The 18606-nt window shown below is 35.1% G+C and overlaps 1 protein-coding gene across 2 annotated transcripts; it reads left to right on the top strand.

Moving 5' to 3' along the window:
- The first annotated feature begins 14974 nt into the window (after window positions 1–14974).
- On the top strand, window positions 14975–18048 carry LOC139865592 (F-box protein At5g03100-like). 2 transcript variants are annotated; one of them, XM_071853664.1, is made up of 3 exons: window positions 14975–15084; window positions 16409–17634; window positions 17789–18048. In XM_071853664.1, the coding sequence occupies exons 2-3, from the start codon at window positions 16424–16426 to the stop codon at window positions 17796–17798; spliced, it is 1221 nt and encodes a 406-aa protein (XP_071709765.1). In that variant the 5' UTR covers window positions 14975–15084; window positions 16409–16423; the 3' UTR covers window positions 17799–18048. The 2 variants fall into 2 exon arrangements, with proteins under 2 accessions (XP_071709765.1, XP_071709763.1); XM_071853662.1 differs by having other exon boundaries at window positions 16409–18048.
- Window positions 18049–18606: the final 558 nt, after the last annotated feature.

The raw sequence follows: 18606 nt of genomic DNA, 5'->3' as shown, positions 1-18606 counted from the left end.
AGTTTACAATCTGCAATTGTGTTTATCTGATTTTTGTAAAGAAAATCTTGGGCTGGTTTTCTATATTTATAGACAATATACATGTTCTGAAGTGTTAGTTCTACATGCTTTTTTATATTTTCGTATGTATTACAATATTTTGAATGAACGTGCCTTGCTGGTAATCAGAATCTTCAAATTGAAGCCCAAGCCTTTTTACAGTTGCTGGTTTAATCAACTACATCAAAAACAAGATACTTTTAGAGATGATTTATTTTCGGTGTTTTTGTAGTAGTCATGATGCTATCATCATCCATGTGTAGTAGTCATGATGCTTCTAGAGATGTTTTTTTCCGGTGTTTTTGTAGAAGTCATGATACTATCTTTTCAAAAAAGCCTTCCACCACATATTATTTAGAATAAAATGAAAGTCAAAGTATACTTAATGGCCACATATTCTTTTGGGCCACCAACAAAAACAGAAGCTTTGAACTTTTTTCATGAATCTATCTTGCTTTGAACAAAATTAAATGACCCCTTAATTAGCACCCACACTTGGCTTCCAACACATCATCCCAACAGTTGTAACCTTTTCACCACTAGGCATCCCAAACTTGTTTAGAGCATCCTCAACATTCTCTAATTGTTTCATATAAACCGACTATACCTTGCAAACGGATGAGGTCGGGTTGGAACGGGTCAAAATGGTTTTGGGTTGAAATGGGTCAAAATTTTCAAAAGGGTCCAAATAGGCTAGGTTTGGTAACGGGTCGAAACGGGTCACCGGTCAAATGGGTCCAAACGCGTCAATATAATTTTACATTGATTTTTTACATTTATTATATTATTTTAGTTATAATTACGAAATATATATATATATATATATATATATATATATATATATATATATATATATATATATATATATATATATATATATATATATATATATATATATATATATATAAATGATATAAGAAAATGTTAATATACATATACATAATAAATTAAATGATATAACCATGGATGCTTTCATAAATGTTTAACGGATGAAACTTGTTATGCTCGACCCATTTGACCGATTTACAAGACACATTAGACATATCTCTATTTATTAAGCTTTGAGAATTGATAACCACTAGACATGTTCCTTTATATTTTGTATCAGACTTAATAGGTTAGAGGGAAATTCATTGAACTTTTCTTAAGTTTTAATTTACGTTACTAAGCCTAATTTTTCTCAAGATCCAATTGACCCAAAAGATTGACCCAACTGACCTAAATTTGAGTGTATGGGTCTCAATTACCAGGTATAAAACAGACACACGACGATCACACGCAACGGCTCACGCAAATCAACATCCGACACACCACGATCTCACGCAACGACTCCAAGCACAATAAATCCGGGGCAAAACCATCACTGAAATTCCTAGGGATCACCAAACGGTCACAAACATCGTTCAACCACACATATGTTTTACCCATCTCGATTCAACGAACGCAAAAACAGACCTAAAGTTACCTAGCCTAGCTGAGACATTAGCAACCGAAACCACATTGCCGAAATGCCCGGCAATCTTCATGATGTTGGCACAAACTTCGCCAAAACCCTGATGATCTCGACCCAACAAAACCGAGAAAACTTGACAGCCTTCTTTGCATACGGGGCAACGATATTGTACTCCGGAAAGTACAATTCTGACTTCCGTTAGAACACCGAATGTACTTTCAACCGTCCATGTACAAACCTTCTCTAGTCTACCGACGAAGACAGAGAGAACCATGCTCAGATATCCGTATGCAGATACCGACGGAGAAGCATCACCAATAGACTGCTAGAGAAACATTAGGGGGCAAAGAGTAACAACAATGAGACTTGATTTTTAAAGCCTCTCTTTTTTTCCTTGAGTCTATGTGGGACACGTGTGAATGGAATATAATTTTTTTTATTTCACCCATGTCAATTGTTACACATCAGAAATGCTATAGTAAACACTTAAAGACTTGTGACTTGATGCTTTTTCACATCTTAGGCCTCTGTTTTTTATTAGCTATGTCCTGTTAGTTTCTTTAGTTGGGAAATGTGGGATGCTTCTTAATTAGCATTATGTACTGGCTTCTTAATTTTGTAGTAAAGCTATGGTTTTATATGTTCGATGTTGTAAGGCATTAAAATCTATCGCCAAAGCAACTAACAAGCTGGGTTTATCCTATCGTAACATCATGTGGGTCAATGGCCCACATATCAGTTACTAAATTTATGAAGTTTGTTTTGGTCCCACATATCAGTTACTAAATTTATAAAGTTTGTTTTGGCCCAAGTGTAAGTCATTCCATGATCCTATTTACATGCAACTTAAGGTGGGACTGTAGAGAGATTAGGGGATAGCCTCTACTTTCATATTCATATTGTTTATTTCCATTGTTTTTGTTTCATTACTGCGGATCAAAAACAAACACCAAAACAATTGATTTTACATCCTTACGATTATACGTCGTGTTCTATTTATCGTAGAGGATCAGATAATCCATCCAAAAGATCATTCACTGAGAATCACGATTTAGCAACCCTAAAGAAATTTCACTTTTATTTTTGTTGTATGGAGAAACTCCAGGGAAGGTCACAATTCGAAGATGTATCGGTGGAGTTGATTCACCGTATACAGTCGTTGTTGCCAATAAAAGAAGCGGCTCGTACGTGTGTGTTGTCCAAGACTTGGTTACACGCTTGGTCTACAATCCCTCATCTCAGGTTTCATGAAACCTCAGAATTTCCCAATGAAGAAAAAGAAAGAGATTACATGGAGTTAATGGATTGCACCGTGTCTAGGTACGTCCAAGATAACATTTCTGTTAGAATTGTTGTTAATTATAATTGATGTTTAGTTTTGAATGTATCAAATTAGTGGTGATATTGGTTGAACTATTATAAATGAGGGGATGTTTTGTAGGATATGAAGACTTAGTGTTTTTAAAGGAATGATTTTATTGCTTCAAATTTTTGGTACATCTACTTTGCAATACATGGTGTGTTGGTGATTTTAGTGTTATCAACAATCATTTTAGTTAATTAGGATTTACTAAAAAGCAAAGGCTTATCGAATTAAGCTTAATGACGAGTTTGGAGAGTGCGGAGTGCACGCTCGTTCGAGTTAATTCAATAAGGCCTTGGAAATTACATCTTTTGATGAAAGGTAATCATGAATGGTTATATCATTTCATGAAGAGTGATGTCATTTCCTAAATGATGTGAACGAAAGGTTGCGTCTTTTCGTTGAAGGGTTACATCATTTGGTTGAAAGGTTGCGTACTTTCACTCGCACCTTTTCGCTTCCTATAAATATAGGAATATGTTTTTGCTTTCATTTTAACAAACAGAAAACACACACATACTCTCTAACAATTTGATCAGTGATTTCGTTGCCAAAAACACTGATTGCGTTCTTGTCTTATCCCTGTAAAGATTTCGTGCAACCAAGGCAATCGTAGGGTCGAAATACTTTATAGAGAAAGTGAATACACGATTCAAGAACGAATCCGGCAGTCAATTTATAACCCTATTTTCTAACAAATCTATAAAGTATTTACGGATGGATAATCCTTGGATGTACCGTGGAAAAGACAGAATATGTTGGTGAAAATAATCACGGAATATTTTATGAAAATGATATGGGATTTTGGTTCAAGATTGGATATCGATCAAGTACATGCAAAGGTTTAACGTTCGCAAATCAAATATAATGATTCGTGGTTCTGGATGTGCATGTGTGGGACCACATATACTTTATTGATGATCAGCCAAATTGATATTGGTGGTTATATTTGGAAATTTCCTTCACACATCAATGGTGTACGGTACATATTTCTGATTTAACTTTAAACAAGTTTTTTTCTTCTTTTTTTCTTTGATTGTGTGCTTTCATTGGTTCACTGGTTCCATGAATATTAGTATGACTAATGTAACTGATTCATGTTCCGATTTAATTATATACTGTACTAAATAATTATTTGTTGGAATGGATATTAAATAAAAATATTGTGTGTTTGGTGTACACGTGTACTAATGCATGTATGCTTACAAGGAGGTTGTGGCCTTTTGTAAAATCACAATGGATCAATCAGTGAAAGTTGTTATGCTACTATAATAATTCAAAGAAAGTTATAAGTAATGCAAGGTTAGGCCGATTGATCGTATGTATATATGCTATAGATGTATATATCGTGTAACATATGAAAGGAAGAATTCCTTTTGAAACGTTACTTTAACGTTTTATCGAATTGGCAGCATTACTTGAATGGAATTTTTTGTTGCAATAACAAACGTTTGCAAACATGGATTTTCAGTGAATTAAATGATTTGAAGCACGATATAAATTATTTTGACCATCATGAATGAATCCTTTATATCATCCGGTTGGTATTTGAATAACTGAAAGTCGTAGCGTCCATGATTAATTTATCAAAGATCTCATGATTATTTGTCAAAACAAATTCACCAATTTTTATTATCATATGTTGTAACCGTTATTCAAAATCGGTGGCTAATTGTTGATATTGGCGGGTAATAACGGTTGATTTCTGGAAAAGAAATACGCGATTTTGATTTGGTGGCTGTTTTGTGTATACGGCAAAACAAATAAGAGGTTCATTTTGTTCTTGGTGTTAATAATTTAATTTGGATAATACACGACGGTTAAGTTGTACAGTATCATATAGATAAAGAATATGCATGCGCATGTATTGTATGTGTATGGTGGTAAAGTGGCTATGCTGATTGTTTGTTGAAAAACTTACATTGTTGCATGTATGTCATCTGACTGTGAAAGAGCATGGAATATCTGATGTATTATTCAATTGATGGTTTTACACCATTAACTAACAACTCATTGGTGGTTATCCTTGAGTTATGTCCACAAACCACTTGATGAACTATCAAAATAGTACAAATTAGTAAAACAAATATAGTTTAATATGGAAGGAGGAATAGATGTTGCTTAATTGTTTCAAATACCGATATGCTTTGACAATCGGTGGTAGGATGTATCTGACTACATCAAGTGACCAATATAGCATGACGTTTGAAAGATCAAGCAATGTCTAGGATAATTTATTGTGATGTGATTTAAGTATTTTTATACTTGTAAAAGTAGGCCATTGTTTATGGTTTATTTCACAATGTGAATCCTTAAAGCATATTAAGAATGTATTGAGATTACTTTTGATCAAGAAGGTGATACATCTACTAGTTGTTGGATTTTACAATTGGTATAGATGAGGTATCTTGGATCAAAAGGTTGAAGTTGAGATTATTTATATTATAAACTTGTTGTCATTACTTCTTGGTTTTAGAAGTGGATTGACTAAGATTTGTTTATAATTTTAATCTTTACATCCAATGTAATGGTAATAATTGTGTGCATAAGGATAATGAGGATACATTATCAAGGGTGTACAAATTATAGGTTTACACTGGTGAGTTATGGAAAGTGGGCATGTGAATGATGGTAAAATAACTTTGAGTACACTCGTGTTTCTGATGGTAAAATAAGAATTTGATAATTGCTTGGATAAAAGGGTTGGAAAAGGAAATTGATTGAAGTCATAATGAATAAGATTAAAAGTTCATGAAGATTTCTGATTATGGGATGTTCTATGATTAAGGCATGTAGTTAAATGTACAAGGAAAAGTCTAGACACTTATGCCTTAGATATATTGTGTTCGTGAGTTGATCACGAATGGAGTGATATATGTGGATTTTGTTGGGTCACAACAAAATTTGGCAAATCACTTGATTAAAACATTAGCCGGAAGCGCGCAATTTGGCTAATGTTATGGGATTGAAGTCCACCCAGATCTTCCAAAGTGAGACGCCCAATTCCCTTCTAGTACAACGCTAGGAGCTGAATTCAATGAGGTAAGCTTACTTTCTGAAGATTGAAACACATAAATATACTGATCCCAAAGTATGTGTTTAGACCCGTAAGTGGAGTTAGGTTGAAGTTTAACTTCTTTATAGTTCTTTTGAAAAATTGCATATGCGGGTGCAAGACTAAAAGAGCTACCTATGTGAACATGAAGTTTTGCCGCTTCAATGGAGCTTTGGACTTAGCTGCCAATATGTTCACTGAAGGATTGGGACACATGGCTTATAATAGTGTCAAGATTGTCTTAGAGATATGTAAGAAACTGATGTGTATAATATTTTATAGTCTTCATATGAGTGGAAGGGTTCAATTTCTGAAACACCCTGATACTCGAATTCTCGTAAATATTATACTAAGTGAAAATTCAATTTCTGAAACATTTTCATTTATGCATTAGTTTGTTCTGTTTGTTTAGTTATTTTAGTAAATCAAGGATTACACTAAAATGGGGGGGATTTGTTGGTGATTTTAGTGTTATCAACAATCATTTTAGTTAATTGGGATTTACTAAAAAGCAAAGGCTTATCGAATTAAGCTTAATGACGAGTTTGGAGAGTGCGGAGTGCACGCTCGTTCGAGTTAATTCAATAAGGCCTTGGAAATTACATCTTTTGATTAAAGGTAATAATGAATGGTTACATCATTTCATGAAGAGTGATGTCATTTCCTAAATGATGTGAACGAAAGGTTGCGTCTTTTCGTTGAAGGGTTACATCATTTGGTTGAAAGGCTGCGTACTTTCACTCGCACCTTTTCGCTTCCTATAAATATAGGAATATGTTTTTGCTTTCATTTTAACAAACAGAAAACACACACATACTCTCTAACAATTTGATCAGTGATTTCGTTGCCAAAAACACTGATTGCGTTCTTGTCTTATCCCTATAAAGATTTCGTGCAACCAAGGCAATCGTAGGGTCGAAATACTTTATAGAGAAAGTGAATACACGATTCAAGAACGAATCCGGCAGTCAATTTATAACCCTATTTTCTAACATGGTGGCTATTTATAGCCATCTTAAGTTGGCTAATGATCAAGCTAGAATCTTCTAGCTAATCTAGTGATTTCTACATATTATCACTTACTAAATATCTATACTTAAATATCTACTATCTATAATTAATCTAGACAATTCTAGAAAAACATTACATTTTAACACTCCTCCTTAATGTTTTTCGATGTTACTCCGAGCATGTTGCGTAGGAACTCGAACTTTGATCTTGGGAGTGCTTTGGTGAATATGTCTGCAATTTGCTCTTCAGTCTTGTAGTATTTTAATTCAATCTCTTTCTTAGCGGTGACTTCTCGTAAGAAGTGATATTTGATATCAATGTGTTTTGTTCTTCCATGAAACACGGGATTCTTTGCCATTGCAATTGCAGGCTTGTTGTCGCATAATATTTGAGTAGCTTCATCTTGTTTTTCGCCCATGTCTTCAAGTATTCTTCTTAGCCATTTAGCTTGATTAGCTGAGTTAGCGGCTGCGACGTACTCGGCTTCGGCTGATGATTGTGCCACAGTTTCTTGTTTCTTTGATGTCCATGAGAATACACCAGATCCAAGTGTGAATGCGTATCCGGAAGTACTTCTCATGTCATCCACCGATCCGGCCCAATCACTATCTGTGTATCCCTGAAGCTTCGAGTCTATAGTGGGCTTGTACCATATTCCGTAGTCCATGGTACCTTGCAAGTATCGTAGTATTCTTTTAGAAGCTCCGTAATGTATTTGAGTAGGGTTTTTCATGTACCTGGATAGCAGACTCGTTGCGTACATTATGTCAGGTCTTGTTGCTGTTAGATAAAGTAGACTTCCAATGAGACTTCTGAATCTTGAAGAGTCTGCTTTCTCAGATCCATCTTCTTGTCTCATCTTCTCATTGGCAACTAGTGGCGTGGCGACGGTTTTACAACCGTATAGTTTAAATTTTTTCAGGAGATTTTCCGTATATTTCTTTTGGCATATGAAGATGCCTTCATTTTCTTGACTGATTTCGATGCCAAGAAAATAGCGCATCAAACCAAGGTCGCTCATCTCGAACGTTTTCATCTTGTCTTCTTTAAACTCTTGTATCATTCTCTCATTGTTTCCCGTATATATAAGATCATCAACATACAAGGAAATAATGAGAGTGTCAGAGTTACCTTGGGTTTTGATATAGAGTGTGGGCTCACTTTGACTCCTCCTGAATCCTGAACTTGTGAAGTAGCTGTCAATGCGGCTATACCAAGCACGTGGTGCTTGTTTAAGTCCATATAGAGCTTTCTTTAGCTTCAGGACTTGGTCTTCTTTTCCTTTCTGAATGAACCCTTGTGGTTGCTCGACGTATATTTCTTCTTCAAGAAATCCATTTAGAAAGGCTGATTTTACATCTAGTTGGTGAATCTTCCACCTTCGTTGAGCTGCTAATGCCACAAGTGCTCTTATAGTGTCTAGTCGAGCTACTGGTGCAAAAGTTTCGTTATAGTCGACTCCTTGTTGTTGTGAGTAGCCTTTAGCTACTAGCCTTGCTTTGTGTTTTTGTATAGAACCGTCAGGGTTGAGCTTTGTTTTGTAAACCCATTTAACTCCAATGATTTCTTTATTTTCTGGAGGATCAACTAACTCCCATGTGTTGTTTTTCTCAATCATTCTTATTTCTTCATTCATAGCAGCCACCCACTTTTCATCTTTCAATGCAACTTCATAGCTTTCAGGTTCTATAGTTGTGAATTTGCAAGTCTCGTACACCTCTGCTAACTTTTTAACTCTTCCCGGTGTTGACTCCGGACTTGAATCTTCTTGCGCTGAAGGTAATGTTGCCGAAGGAGAACTTGGCGTAGCAGGGCTTGTTTCTCCTGTGCTTTCATGACCAGAATGCTCTGTTTGTAGTGGATGTTGAGCTGGAGTTTCTATAGATATCCGCGGCAGATATGTTTGCTTTTCAACTTTGTCTTCTTCCCAGTTCCAAGAAGCGTCTTCGTCAAACTCTACGTCTCGGCTAATCACGATGTTATTGGTCTTCAGGTTATAGACTCGGTAGCCTTTTGATTGTGTGCTATAGCCCAAGAATATTCCTTTTTCTGATTTTTCATGGAGCTTGTGACGTTTCTCCTTAGGAATATGGATGTAGCAGATAGATCCAAAAACTCGTAAGTGTTTTGCTGATGGTTTCCTTCCACTCCATGCCTCAATTGGAGTCTTGTTTTCTACGGCTTTCGTTTGACATCGATTCAATATATATACAGCCGTGTATACAGCTTCAGCCCAGAAACTGTTTGGAAGGCCTTTTTCGTGTATCATCGTTTTGGCCATTTCCATTACAGTTCTATTTTTACGTTCAGAGACGCCATTTTGCTCAGGGGCGTAACCAACAGTGAGTTGGCGTTTAACACCTTCATCTTCACAGAATTTATTAAATTGTGTAGAGGTGTATTCTTTTCCTCTATCACTTCTTAGTGTTTTTATATAATGGCCACTAGTCTTTTCTACGTAATTCTTGAATTTCTTGAATATCGTGAAGACTTCTGATTTTTCACGCATGAAATAAACCCACGTCATTCTAGAATAATCATCGATGAAGAGGATAAAGTACCTGTTTTGGTTAAGAGACGGGGTCCTCATTGGTCCACAAACGTCAGTGTGCACCAGCTCTAGTATACCTTTCGCTCTCCAGGCTTTGTCACAAGGAAAAGGTTTTCGATGTTGCTTGCCCATCATACAGCTTTCACACGTGTCGATGATCTCTTCTATGTTCGTCAAGTCTCTCATCATATTCTTCTGTTGGAGGATTTTTAGTGCGTGAAAGTTAAAGTGGCCAAATCTTCGATGCCATAGCCATGATTCTTCAACTTGAACTTTCATGGCCGTGTCTTGGATATACTGCCAACGAAGCAGAAAGTTGCGATTCTCCATTGGCACTTCGGCTATTAATTTATAGTTATTTTTCTTGTCACGAATAACGCATGATTTGTCTTCGAAGAGTAAAGAGTATCCGTGCTCCATCATTTGTCCAACACTTAGCAAGTTACTTGCAAGGCTTGGTACTAAAAGAACGTCATTAATAGATCGAGTGATGTTATTAGTTTGAACAGTTATCGTACCTTTGCCTTTAGTGTCAACAAGCGCTCCATTCCCTAGTTTAACGCGGGACTTTACGGAGGTGTTGATACTATCAAATAACTTTTCATCTCCTGTCATGTGGTTGCTGCACCCACTGTCGATCAACCAAGTATCGTCCCTTTGTTTATTTGCGACATGACAGGCATAGAATAGTTGATTTTTGTTCTCCGGAATATCTTCACTTTCTTCCGTGAAGTTAGCTCGATGATTTTGTTTTAATCGGCAATCTTTTTCTATATGCCCAAATCTTTTGCAATTATTGCATTGTGGCTTCCCTTTGTGGAAACAATCTTTCTCCAAGTGGTTTGTCTTTTTGCAGATACCACATGGAGGATAGTTTTTTCTTCTCTGATCAAACCCGGTTCTGGGTTTTTCTCCTCCTCTCGACTTTACTTCGAGATTTCTTTTCCCCTCATTATTAGATTTCTGAGACCTTATTTTGAGTTTAGACTGAAACGCACTTTCAAGTGAGTTTTCACTGCGTCGACTCAGTCTAGCCTCGTATGATTCTAGAGAGCCAACTAATTCCGTTACTGACAGAGTCTCGATGTCTTTTGACTCTTCAATAGCGGTAATGACATGATCGTATTTTTCGGACATACTGATAAGTATCTTTTCTACGATCCTTTTGTCAGTTATATTATCTCCATAGGCTCTCATTTGATTTACTATTTCTTTAATTCTAGAATAGTAATCTTTTACGGTCTCGGTGTCTTTCATATTTAAATTTTCAAAATCTCGTCTTAGAGTTAGTAGTTTAACAGATCTCACCTTGACATTTCCTTGAAATTCTTCTTGAAGGATCTTCCACGCCTCTTTGGCTGTCGTAGCTCCCATGATTCGTGGAAAAATAGACGGTGTCAAGGCTTGTTGAATATAGCCTAGAGCAGCAGCATTTCTTACAACATTTTTGTTGTATTTTTCTTGTTCTTCCGCAGGCAGAGTTTCGACTTCTTTTGGAGTTGTAAACCCGACTTCGACAATATCCCACAAGCTTTGTGCTTGAAAATATGTCTTCATTCGAATACTCCAAAAATCATAGTTGTCGCCATCAAAGATGGGGACGGGAATATTGTATGCACCAACGGTAGTCATGGTGTACTTGAATGAACGCTCAAACCTGGCTCTGATACCACTTGTTAGAATTGTTGTTAATTATAATTGATGTTTAGTTTTGAATGTATCAAATTAGTGGTGATATTGGTTGAACTATTATAAATGAGGGGATGTTTTGTAGGATATGAAGACTTAGTGTTTTTAAAAGAATGATTTTATTGCTTCAAATTTTTGGTACATCTACTTTGCAATACATGGTGGCTATTTATAGCCATCTTAAGTTGGCTAATGATCAAGCTAGAATCTTCTAGCTAATCTAGTGATTTCTACATATTATCACTTACTAAATATCTATACTTAAATATCTACTATCTATAATTAATCTAGACAATTCTAGAAAAACATTACATTTTAACAATTTCAATAGAAAGTTTTGATCTGAAGCTACATATCAAGTAGGCTTCTCTTGCTAATAAATGGATTCAAACCGTAGGAACCCAAAGTTGTCTCAAGGAGCTTTCGCTCGAAATATGTGATGTAGTCAAAAGTAAGTATTCATATGTATTTCCGGATGAGATATTTTCCTGAGAGATCGAACCTACATACTTTGTTATTAAGAGTTCTTTCTCCTTCTCCTTGGTTTTCATTTATTTCAATGAGTCGCAATCCCGTGATCAGCTGTGTATCCCTAAGAGTACTCGAGTTGGAACATGTGAAGATAAGTGAAGAGGTACTTGATATCTTAATCTCTACTAGTATCTTACTCGAGAAAACAAGCATTTCATATGCTTATGGTTTGAAGACGATTAAGGTTAGAAATCTTTGTTATCTTCAAGAGCTCAAAATAATCTCATCAGGAAAATTTGGCGTATCATATGACACCATTTTGATATTTAATGATGTTCCTAATTTTCGCTTGTTTTCTTACATTACGCCGTGGAACTTATTTTTTTCTAAACCTATGAAGACATTCACTACTACAAAAAAGGCCTTTTCAAACCGGTTTTTAGGGGCTTCCAAACCGGTTTTGTAACCGGTTTGTATGCATAGGGGTTTGCAAAGTCCAGACTGGTTTTAAAACAGTTTTGCAAACCAAACATTCCAAACCGGTTTTCTGCTAAAAACAGGTTTGCAAACCCAACCTTCCAAACCTGTTTTTTACATAAAACCAGTTTGCTTTCTCCTTTTTTATTTTATTTTATTTTATTTGTTTATGCTTATAGTCCAAATCTCTTCATACTAATTTAGAAATTGGTTTGCAACTAATTATGTTAGATAGTTATGTGACTACTTTCATGTAAACTAATTAAATTTGGAATCATAAACAAAATGGATCTAGAGTCTAGACACCAAGATTCGTAAGATATACAAAATGGCTTCAACATCAGGTCAGCACTTCGCTGTATACAACACCTTCCTCAATTTATTTTGTATTATTGATGGTGTCTCAAACTTGGTTTAACAGTATGCAGACACACGAATTTTATGGGACCCTACAATAGACCAACTTGTAATTAATACTAGGCAAAAAGTTTGTCAGTGAGTATTATAATGTCATCAAAGAAGATGAATGAACGAAAGGAGATTACCTGAGTGGCAAATACAAGTATCTCTCCAATGAAGAAAAAAACTATAAAAGCATACAAGTTCTTGAAGCAAAAGGCACTGAAGCTAAATATTGCACCAAGAGAAGTTGTTGTGGAAAGAAGCTAGAAAGATATACATGAGGAAAAATATTAAGTGGGGAGTAGAAGGAGATGGTGGAAGGAGGGAAAATATAAAGTTTTGAATTTTTGTTTGATTTTTCGTTACCCGCTCAAAAAAAGGAGGAAAAATAAGACCGGTTTTATAAAAAAACAGATTTGCAAAGTCCAAACCTGTTTTCTTAAATAACCGGTTTCGAAAATATACTTTTGAAACCGGTTTTTCTAAAAAACCGGTCGCCAATTTACTTTTTTTTAAAAACCGGTTTGCAATTTTTTTTGGAACCGGTTTTTTGCACTTTTTAAAAAAACAGGTTTAGAAAAGGAGTTTCTATTCTCATTTTTGTAGTAGTGATTTAACATGGATTCATTAACGAGTGTGACTGAATTATCATTACATGGGTTCATCATAGACGTTGCGTTTCTTGACATGATTAAATCGAAATTACATTATCTCGAGATTTTGTACATGACAATACAAAATTGGCCTCTGGAAATGTTGGATTTAGCGAGTTCTTCATTGAAAAGACTGACCTTAATAATTCATGAAAAAAGGCGGATTGACATACAAGTTTATGCTCCGAAGTTACTTCATTTGAGTTACACGTGCGACACAATGCCTAGTCTTCTGTTTCCATTGAATAATGCTCCTGATTATATTAAGCTTACTCTAAGTTTGTGGAATCATAATTATCATTCCTTCTTCCTTAAAATGAGAGAAGTAGTCAATTTATCAAGCAAATTTGATATCGAAATAAAATATATGGGTCGTGAGCCGCCGAACATTAATAACGAGGATCGGGAATTAAGGTTCCCAATTCCATCTACGAACGTGCAACAATTATCATATTATGCAGATTCACATAAATTCTTGCAGGGGCAACTGTCATTTTTTGATGCACTTGTTACGATTTTCCATCCCAAATACGTAACTATATATAGTAAAAAGATTTGTAGTCTCGAGGAATGCTATTTCGTCTTCTTCAAGCCCATGATAAGTGGAATGATGGCAAAGAAAACGTCTGACCGAAAAGACATCGAGTTCAAGAATCCTGGTAATGGAAAATGGGAAATCCTAACAGATCCTTGCACTAGTATTCTTGACATATCAGATGACTTTAACTGCTTTTCACTTGAGTTGAAACCAAACTGGTAGAACCTATACCTATTCCCCTTTGGTTCAGTTATTTGAGGTCTTTGGCATGTAATTTAGTAAATTATTCGTGTTTCCTTGTAAACATTTTTCCATGTTTGTTTGGATATTTAAGGTGAATGGAGCTACTAGAGCTTGTTTAATATCATGTGACATGGGTAATTCATGATAGGAATTAAAAAAATTGCGTGAGAAATGTTTCATTTGATAGCTCATTTCGCCTTTTATAGATGCTTCTAACATTAAGGTGAACTTGTGTTAAAAAGATGCATTTAGAATTTGGCTGATAACCCTGCGCTGTCAATACTATATATGCATATGAAATTCAAGTTTTCTTTATCTAACTTAATCGCTTTTTAGACTGCTTCTTGAATTATGATGAACATAATATGTGTATGATCATGTATATGTATATATGAATAGTAGCATTTTATAAACCGGTAAGAAAAGATACCATACTTGATCTTAGACCACTTGTATCGGGGTCAAGTGACGAGGTCACCTGCCCAGGTGGACACCAAGAAATGTCTCCCTCCTCCCGTATCCGTGTGTCACTTTAGGCGTTTCTTAGGCGTCAGTTAAAAAGTGAAACCAAAAGAAACGTGTGTCACTTGTTCATTTTATTTTTTTTATTAATTTAAAAATATTATTTTTATTCTCATATAATACTTAACCCAATTATATTTTAACACATCATCACAATAGTTCCAACTAACACAAAAAAGAAACACCACCACTACACTCAAAAAAGAAACACGTCCTAAAGTTATTTACGAAAAATCAGGAAATACACCTGTTTAACACTTTGAGATTTAAGGGTATTTTGACAAATTTACCTTACCATACACATGTTTGAGTTCAAATATTTTAAAAAGTCCAACAACTAATTTGAGCCCAACAAGTCGTTCCCAAACCTGTTTGGGTCCAAAACTAGGGCAAACAAATAACAGGTCATAGTGTCGTGCGTTCAAAAACTCAAAATTGAAAACCTAATCAGAACGAGAAATTGAAGGGAGGGTAAAGATACATACCATATTCACAGAACGAGAAGTTGAAGCTAGGGTGAAAGATACGTACCAAGCTCATCTGATTTTCAATTAAAGTTGAAGTGTTTAACAAAGTAACTTTCATATTCAGCTCAACTCTTCCAATTTTTTCACCTGGTGCGATTTTAATTTGAAATTAAATTAGGGTTTTGTCACCAATTTGTTTTGCCTAATTTATTTGTGAATTTAGGGTTGTATATCATCAGGTGTTATTTTTCAATTTAATTAAAGTATGTTTGTGTTACGATCCACATTAGTTAAGGTTTGGGATCCCACATCGGTGGGTGAACAAACTTAATTAGTGGTTATAAACTTGGGTGTTCCCCTATCCTTTAAGCTAGTTTTGGGGAGTGAGTTCTACACTTGAGTTTATAACTTGGTCGACTCTCCTCCGGATTCCTTTCTTCCCTTCTGCTATTGTTGATAAAGTGTGTCAGAATAAGATAAAACAAGAAAAAATATTATTTCAATAAATCATATCCTGGCCAACAGATTGATATTGAAATTTGTATTTAATTGCATTTTATAGGAGTAGTAACTAATCTCGTTTGTTTTTGTATTGATGAAATAATAGTGAACAGTAGTGTTGGCATTCATATTTTCTTTTTTGCAAAGACGTTAATTTGCTGCTAGGTGTATATTTAGGTTCAAATTCGATTGTACTTTTTTTTATCATATTCTGTCAACTAGAGTGTTTATATCTGTTACTTGCAAACTCTGGTTGTTTGTTGTTTAGGAATTACTTGTCTGATGCAATCATTTGAAGCTTCAGATCTTAATATTAGAAGCTGTTAATTTAAGCATTATTTTTTTATTTTATATAACTTTAGTATCTTGATTTACTATAATTATAAATAAATGTTACACTAACAAGAAGAATGTTTGACAGCAAGGCAAGATCCCAAATAGTTTACAATATATTATTTGTAACAGATTTCAAATTTATTAAAATATTATATTGATAGACTATACTATAGACTATTATATACTATTATATATTGATAGACCGTTAATATGATTAAGATTAGGATTTAGGATTGGGATGAGGATGATACTTTGATTAAATATTAAACTGCTTGATTTTTATTTTAGTTTTTGGTATATGTTTTTGAATGTTGAGTCAATATTGACTGATTATATTTATAGCCTAATATAAAATAATAAAATAATAAGTTGAATAGATAAGCATTCTAACTCAACGAAACACGTATCTATTCCTCCCACTATAGTGGAGAAGCTGTTTTGGACCACTCTGTCATTGGGAGGCATACTACGACTTCTGGAATTATCATATTTTTTTGCAATGAATAGTGTTCACTTAATAAATATTCTGTCTTGCTGCTTAATTTGGATATAAACGTGTTTTTACTTTAACCTGTTTCTATTAATATATAATCATTGTTCTGTTATTAGGAATATTCAATGTGTTGTATTCCTTCAGCATTCATAACTCTATATGGAGGCAATGCAGAACAGATCACAACCCGACGTTGTCCCGGTGGAATTGATTCAACGTATACAATCATTGTTGCCGGTACAAGAAGCGGCTCGTACGTGTGTGTTGTCCAAAACATGGTCACATGCTTGGTCTACCATCCCTCATCTCGGGTTTTATAAAATCTCAGAATTTTTTAGTGACAAAAAAGAAAGAGATTACATTCAGTTTATGGATCGCACCATGTCTAAGTATGTTCAAAACAACATACCAATCGAAAGTTTGAAACTGAAACTCGACAACAAGTTGGCTTCTCATCTTGCTAATAAATGGATCCCAACAGTAGCTTCCAAAAGTAGTTTCAAAGAGCATTCCATCCGTATCTGTTATGGTTCTGATAGTAATATAATACTTCCGGATGAGATATTCTCCGGGAAAAACCTACATACTCTGTCTGTAATTGCTAATCGTTCATCCCCAATTGAAACGGTGAGTCGCAATCCTGTGATCAACTGTTTGAACCTACGCGTACTCAAGTTGGAACGTGTGAAGATAAGTGAAGAGGCAGTTAATACCTTATTCTCTACTTGTATCTTACTCGAGAAAATAGACCTTTCAATTCGCTCTGATATGAAGACAGTTCTGGTAAAAAATCTCCGTTATCTTCAAGAACTGAAGTTAATGACAGCGAGACCATTTGATGTTTTGAATATTGATGATGTCCCTGATCTTCGCTTGTTTTCCTACCACGTGGGGTTATCTGAGTTTCACCCTATGAAGACATTCAACATGGCTTCATTAACAAGTGTGACTAAATTATCATTAGATGGTGTGACCATAGACGTCGAATTTTTTGACATGATCAAATCAAAATTACTTTCTCTCGAGATTTTGGACCTTGTAATTCGGGATTGGATTTCAGAAAGGTGGGATTTTACAAATTCTTCTTTGAAACGACTGACCCTCACACTCCGTGTAAGTAAGAAGATTGACATAATACAATTTAATGCTCCAAAGTTACATCATTTGAGTTACGACGGCAAAACAATGCCTAGTCTCATGTTTCTATCTAGTAATGTTCCTGAATATATCAAGCTTGAATTACATTTGTTTCATACTGTTGATCGTTCTTTCTTCCTTACGATGAGGGAACTACTCAGTTTATCAAGCAAATTTGATATCGAGATAAGCAATATGAGTTATGAGCCGCTGAACATTGATCGCGAAATAAGGTTCGCAGTTCCATCTACTAACGTAGAACAACTATCATATTATTCACATTCACATAAAAGTTATTTGCATTGGCATCTTTCATTTTTTGATGCACTCATTACGCTTTGTCATCCCAAATACGTAACCATATACATTCTTAATGAATATTTTTAGACTTCTTTAAGCCCATGATAAGTGGAATGATGGCAAAGAAAAAGTCAAACCGAAAAGATATTGAGTTCAAGAATATCGATAATGATAAATGGGAGATTCTAACAGATGACAGCCCAAGTATTCTTGGCATATGGGATGACTCTTTTTATTGCACAAGTATTTTTGACTTATCGGATGACTATTTCTGTTCAGTTGAGTTGAAACCAAACTGGTAGAACTTAGCTAGCTACTCATCTTTGGTTCAATTGTTTGAAATACTGTAAGAGTCTTTTGGGAATTAATTTATCAAGTTAATCTTGATTCTTTGTAACTTTTTCCATATATGTTAGGATATGTAAGACGAATAGAGCTACTAGTGGCTTAATTAGAGCACTGGGAGTGGTGACCCAGGTCACTTGGCATGTCAGGCGTGACTGACTCAACCGGAACAGAGGGGAGTGGTAATGTTGTTGGCGGGGTGTGAGCCCGGGGGGGCGGGGGGGGGGGGGGGGGGGGGGGGGGGGGGGAACGCACCCCACTCCCAGAGCTCTTAATATCATGTGACATGTTTAATTCATGAGATAAATTCATGTTATGTTTCCTTTAATGTTTTTTAGTAGAGTTGCCTGAGAATTTGTTCATCTTAAAAGTTGTGTATGGAAATTGGTTGATAACACATAGAGCTTAAAAACTAAGTCTGACTTAGTCAATACTAAAGTATATGAATATGCATTTGGTTTTGTCTCTGATATCTATCTATTTCTATTTATTATTTAAATGTAAATGTAAATTAGATTTAAACTATAGTGACTCATCAAAAACTGAAGGTTCATTTTTTC

This window comes from Rutidosis leptorrhynchoides, chromosome 9 (genome assembly GCF_046630445.1).
Source record: "Rutidosis leptorrhynchoides isolate AG116_Rl617_1_P2 chromosome 9, CSIRO_AGI_Rlap_v1, whole genome shotgun sequence".
Classification (NCBI taxonomy): Eukaryota; Viridiplantae; Streptophyta; class Magnoliopsida; order Asterales; family Asteraceae; genus Rutidosis; species Rutidosis leptorrhynchoides.
This window is presented reverse-complemented; position numbering and strand designations above follow the sequence as displayed.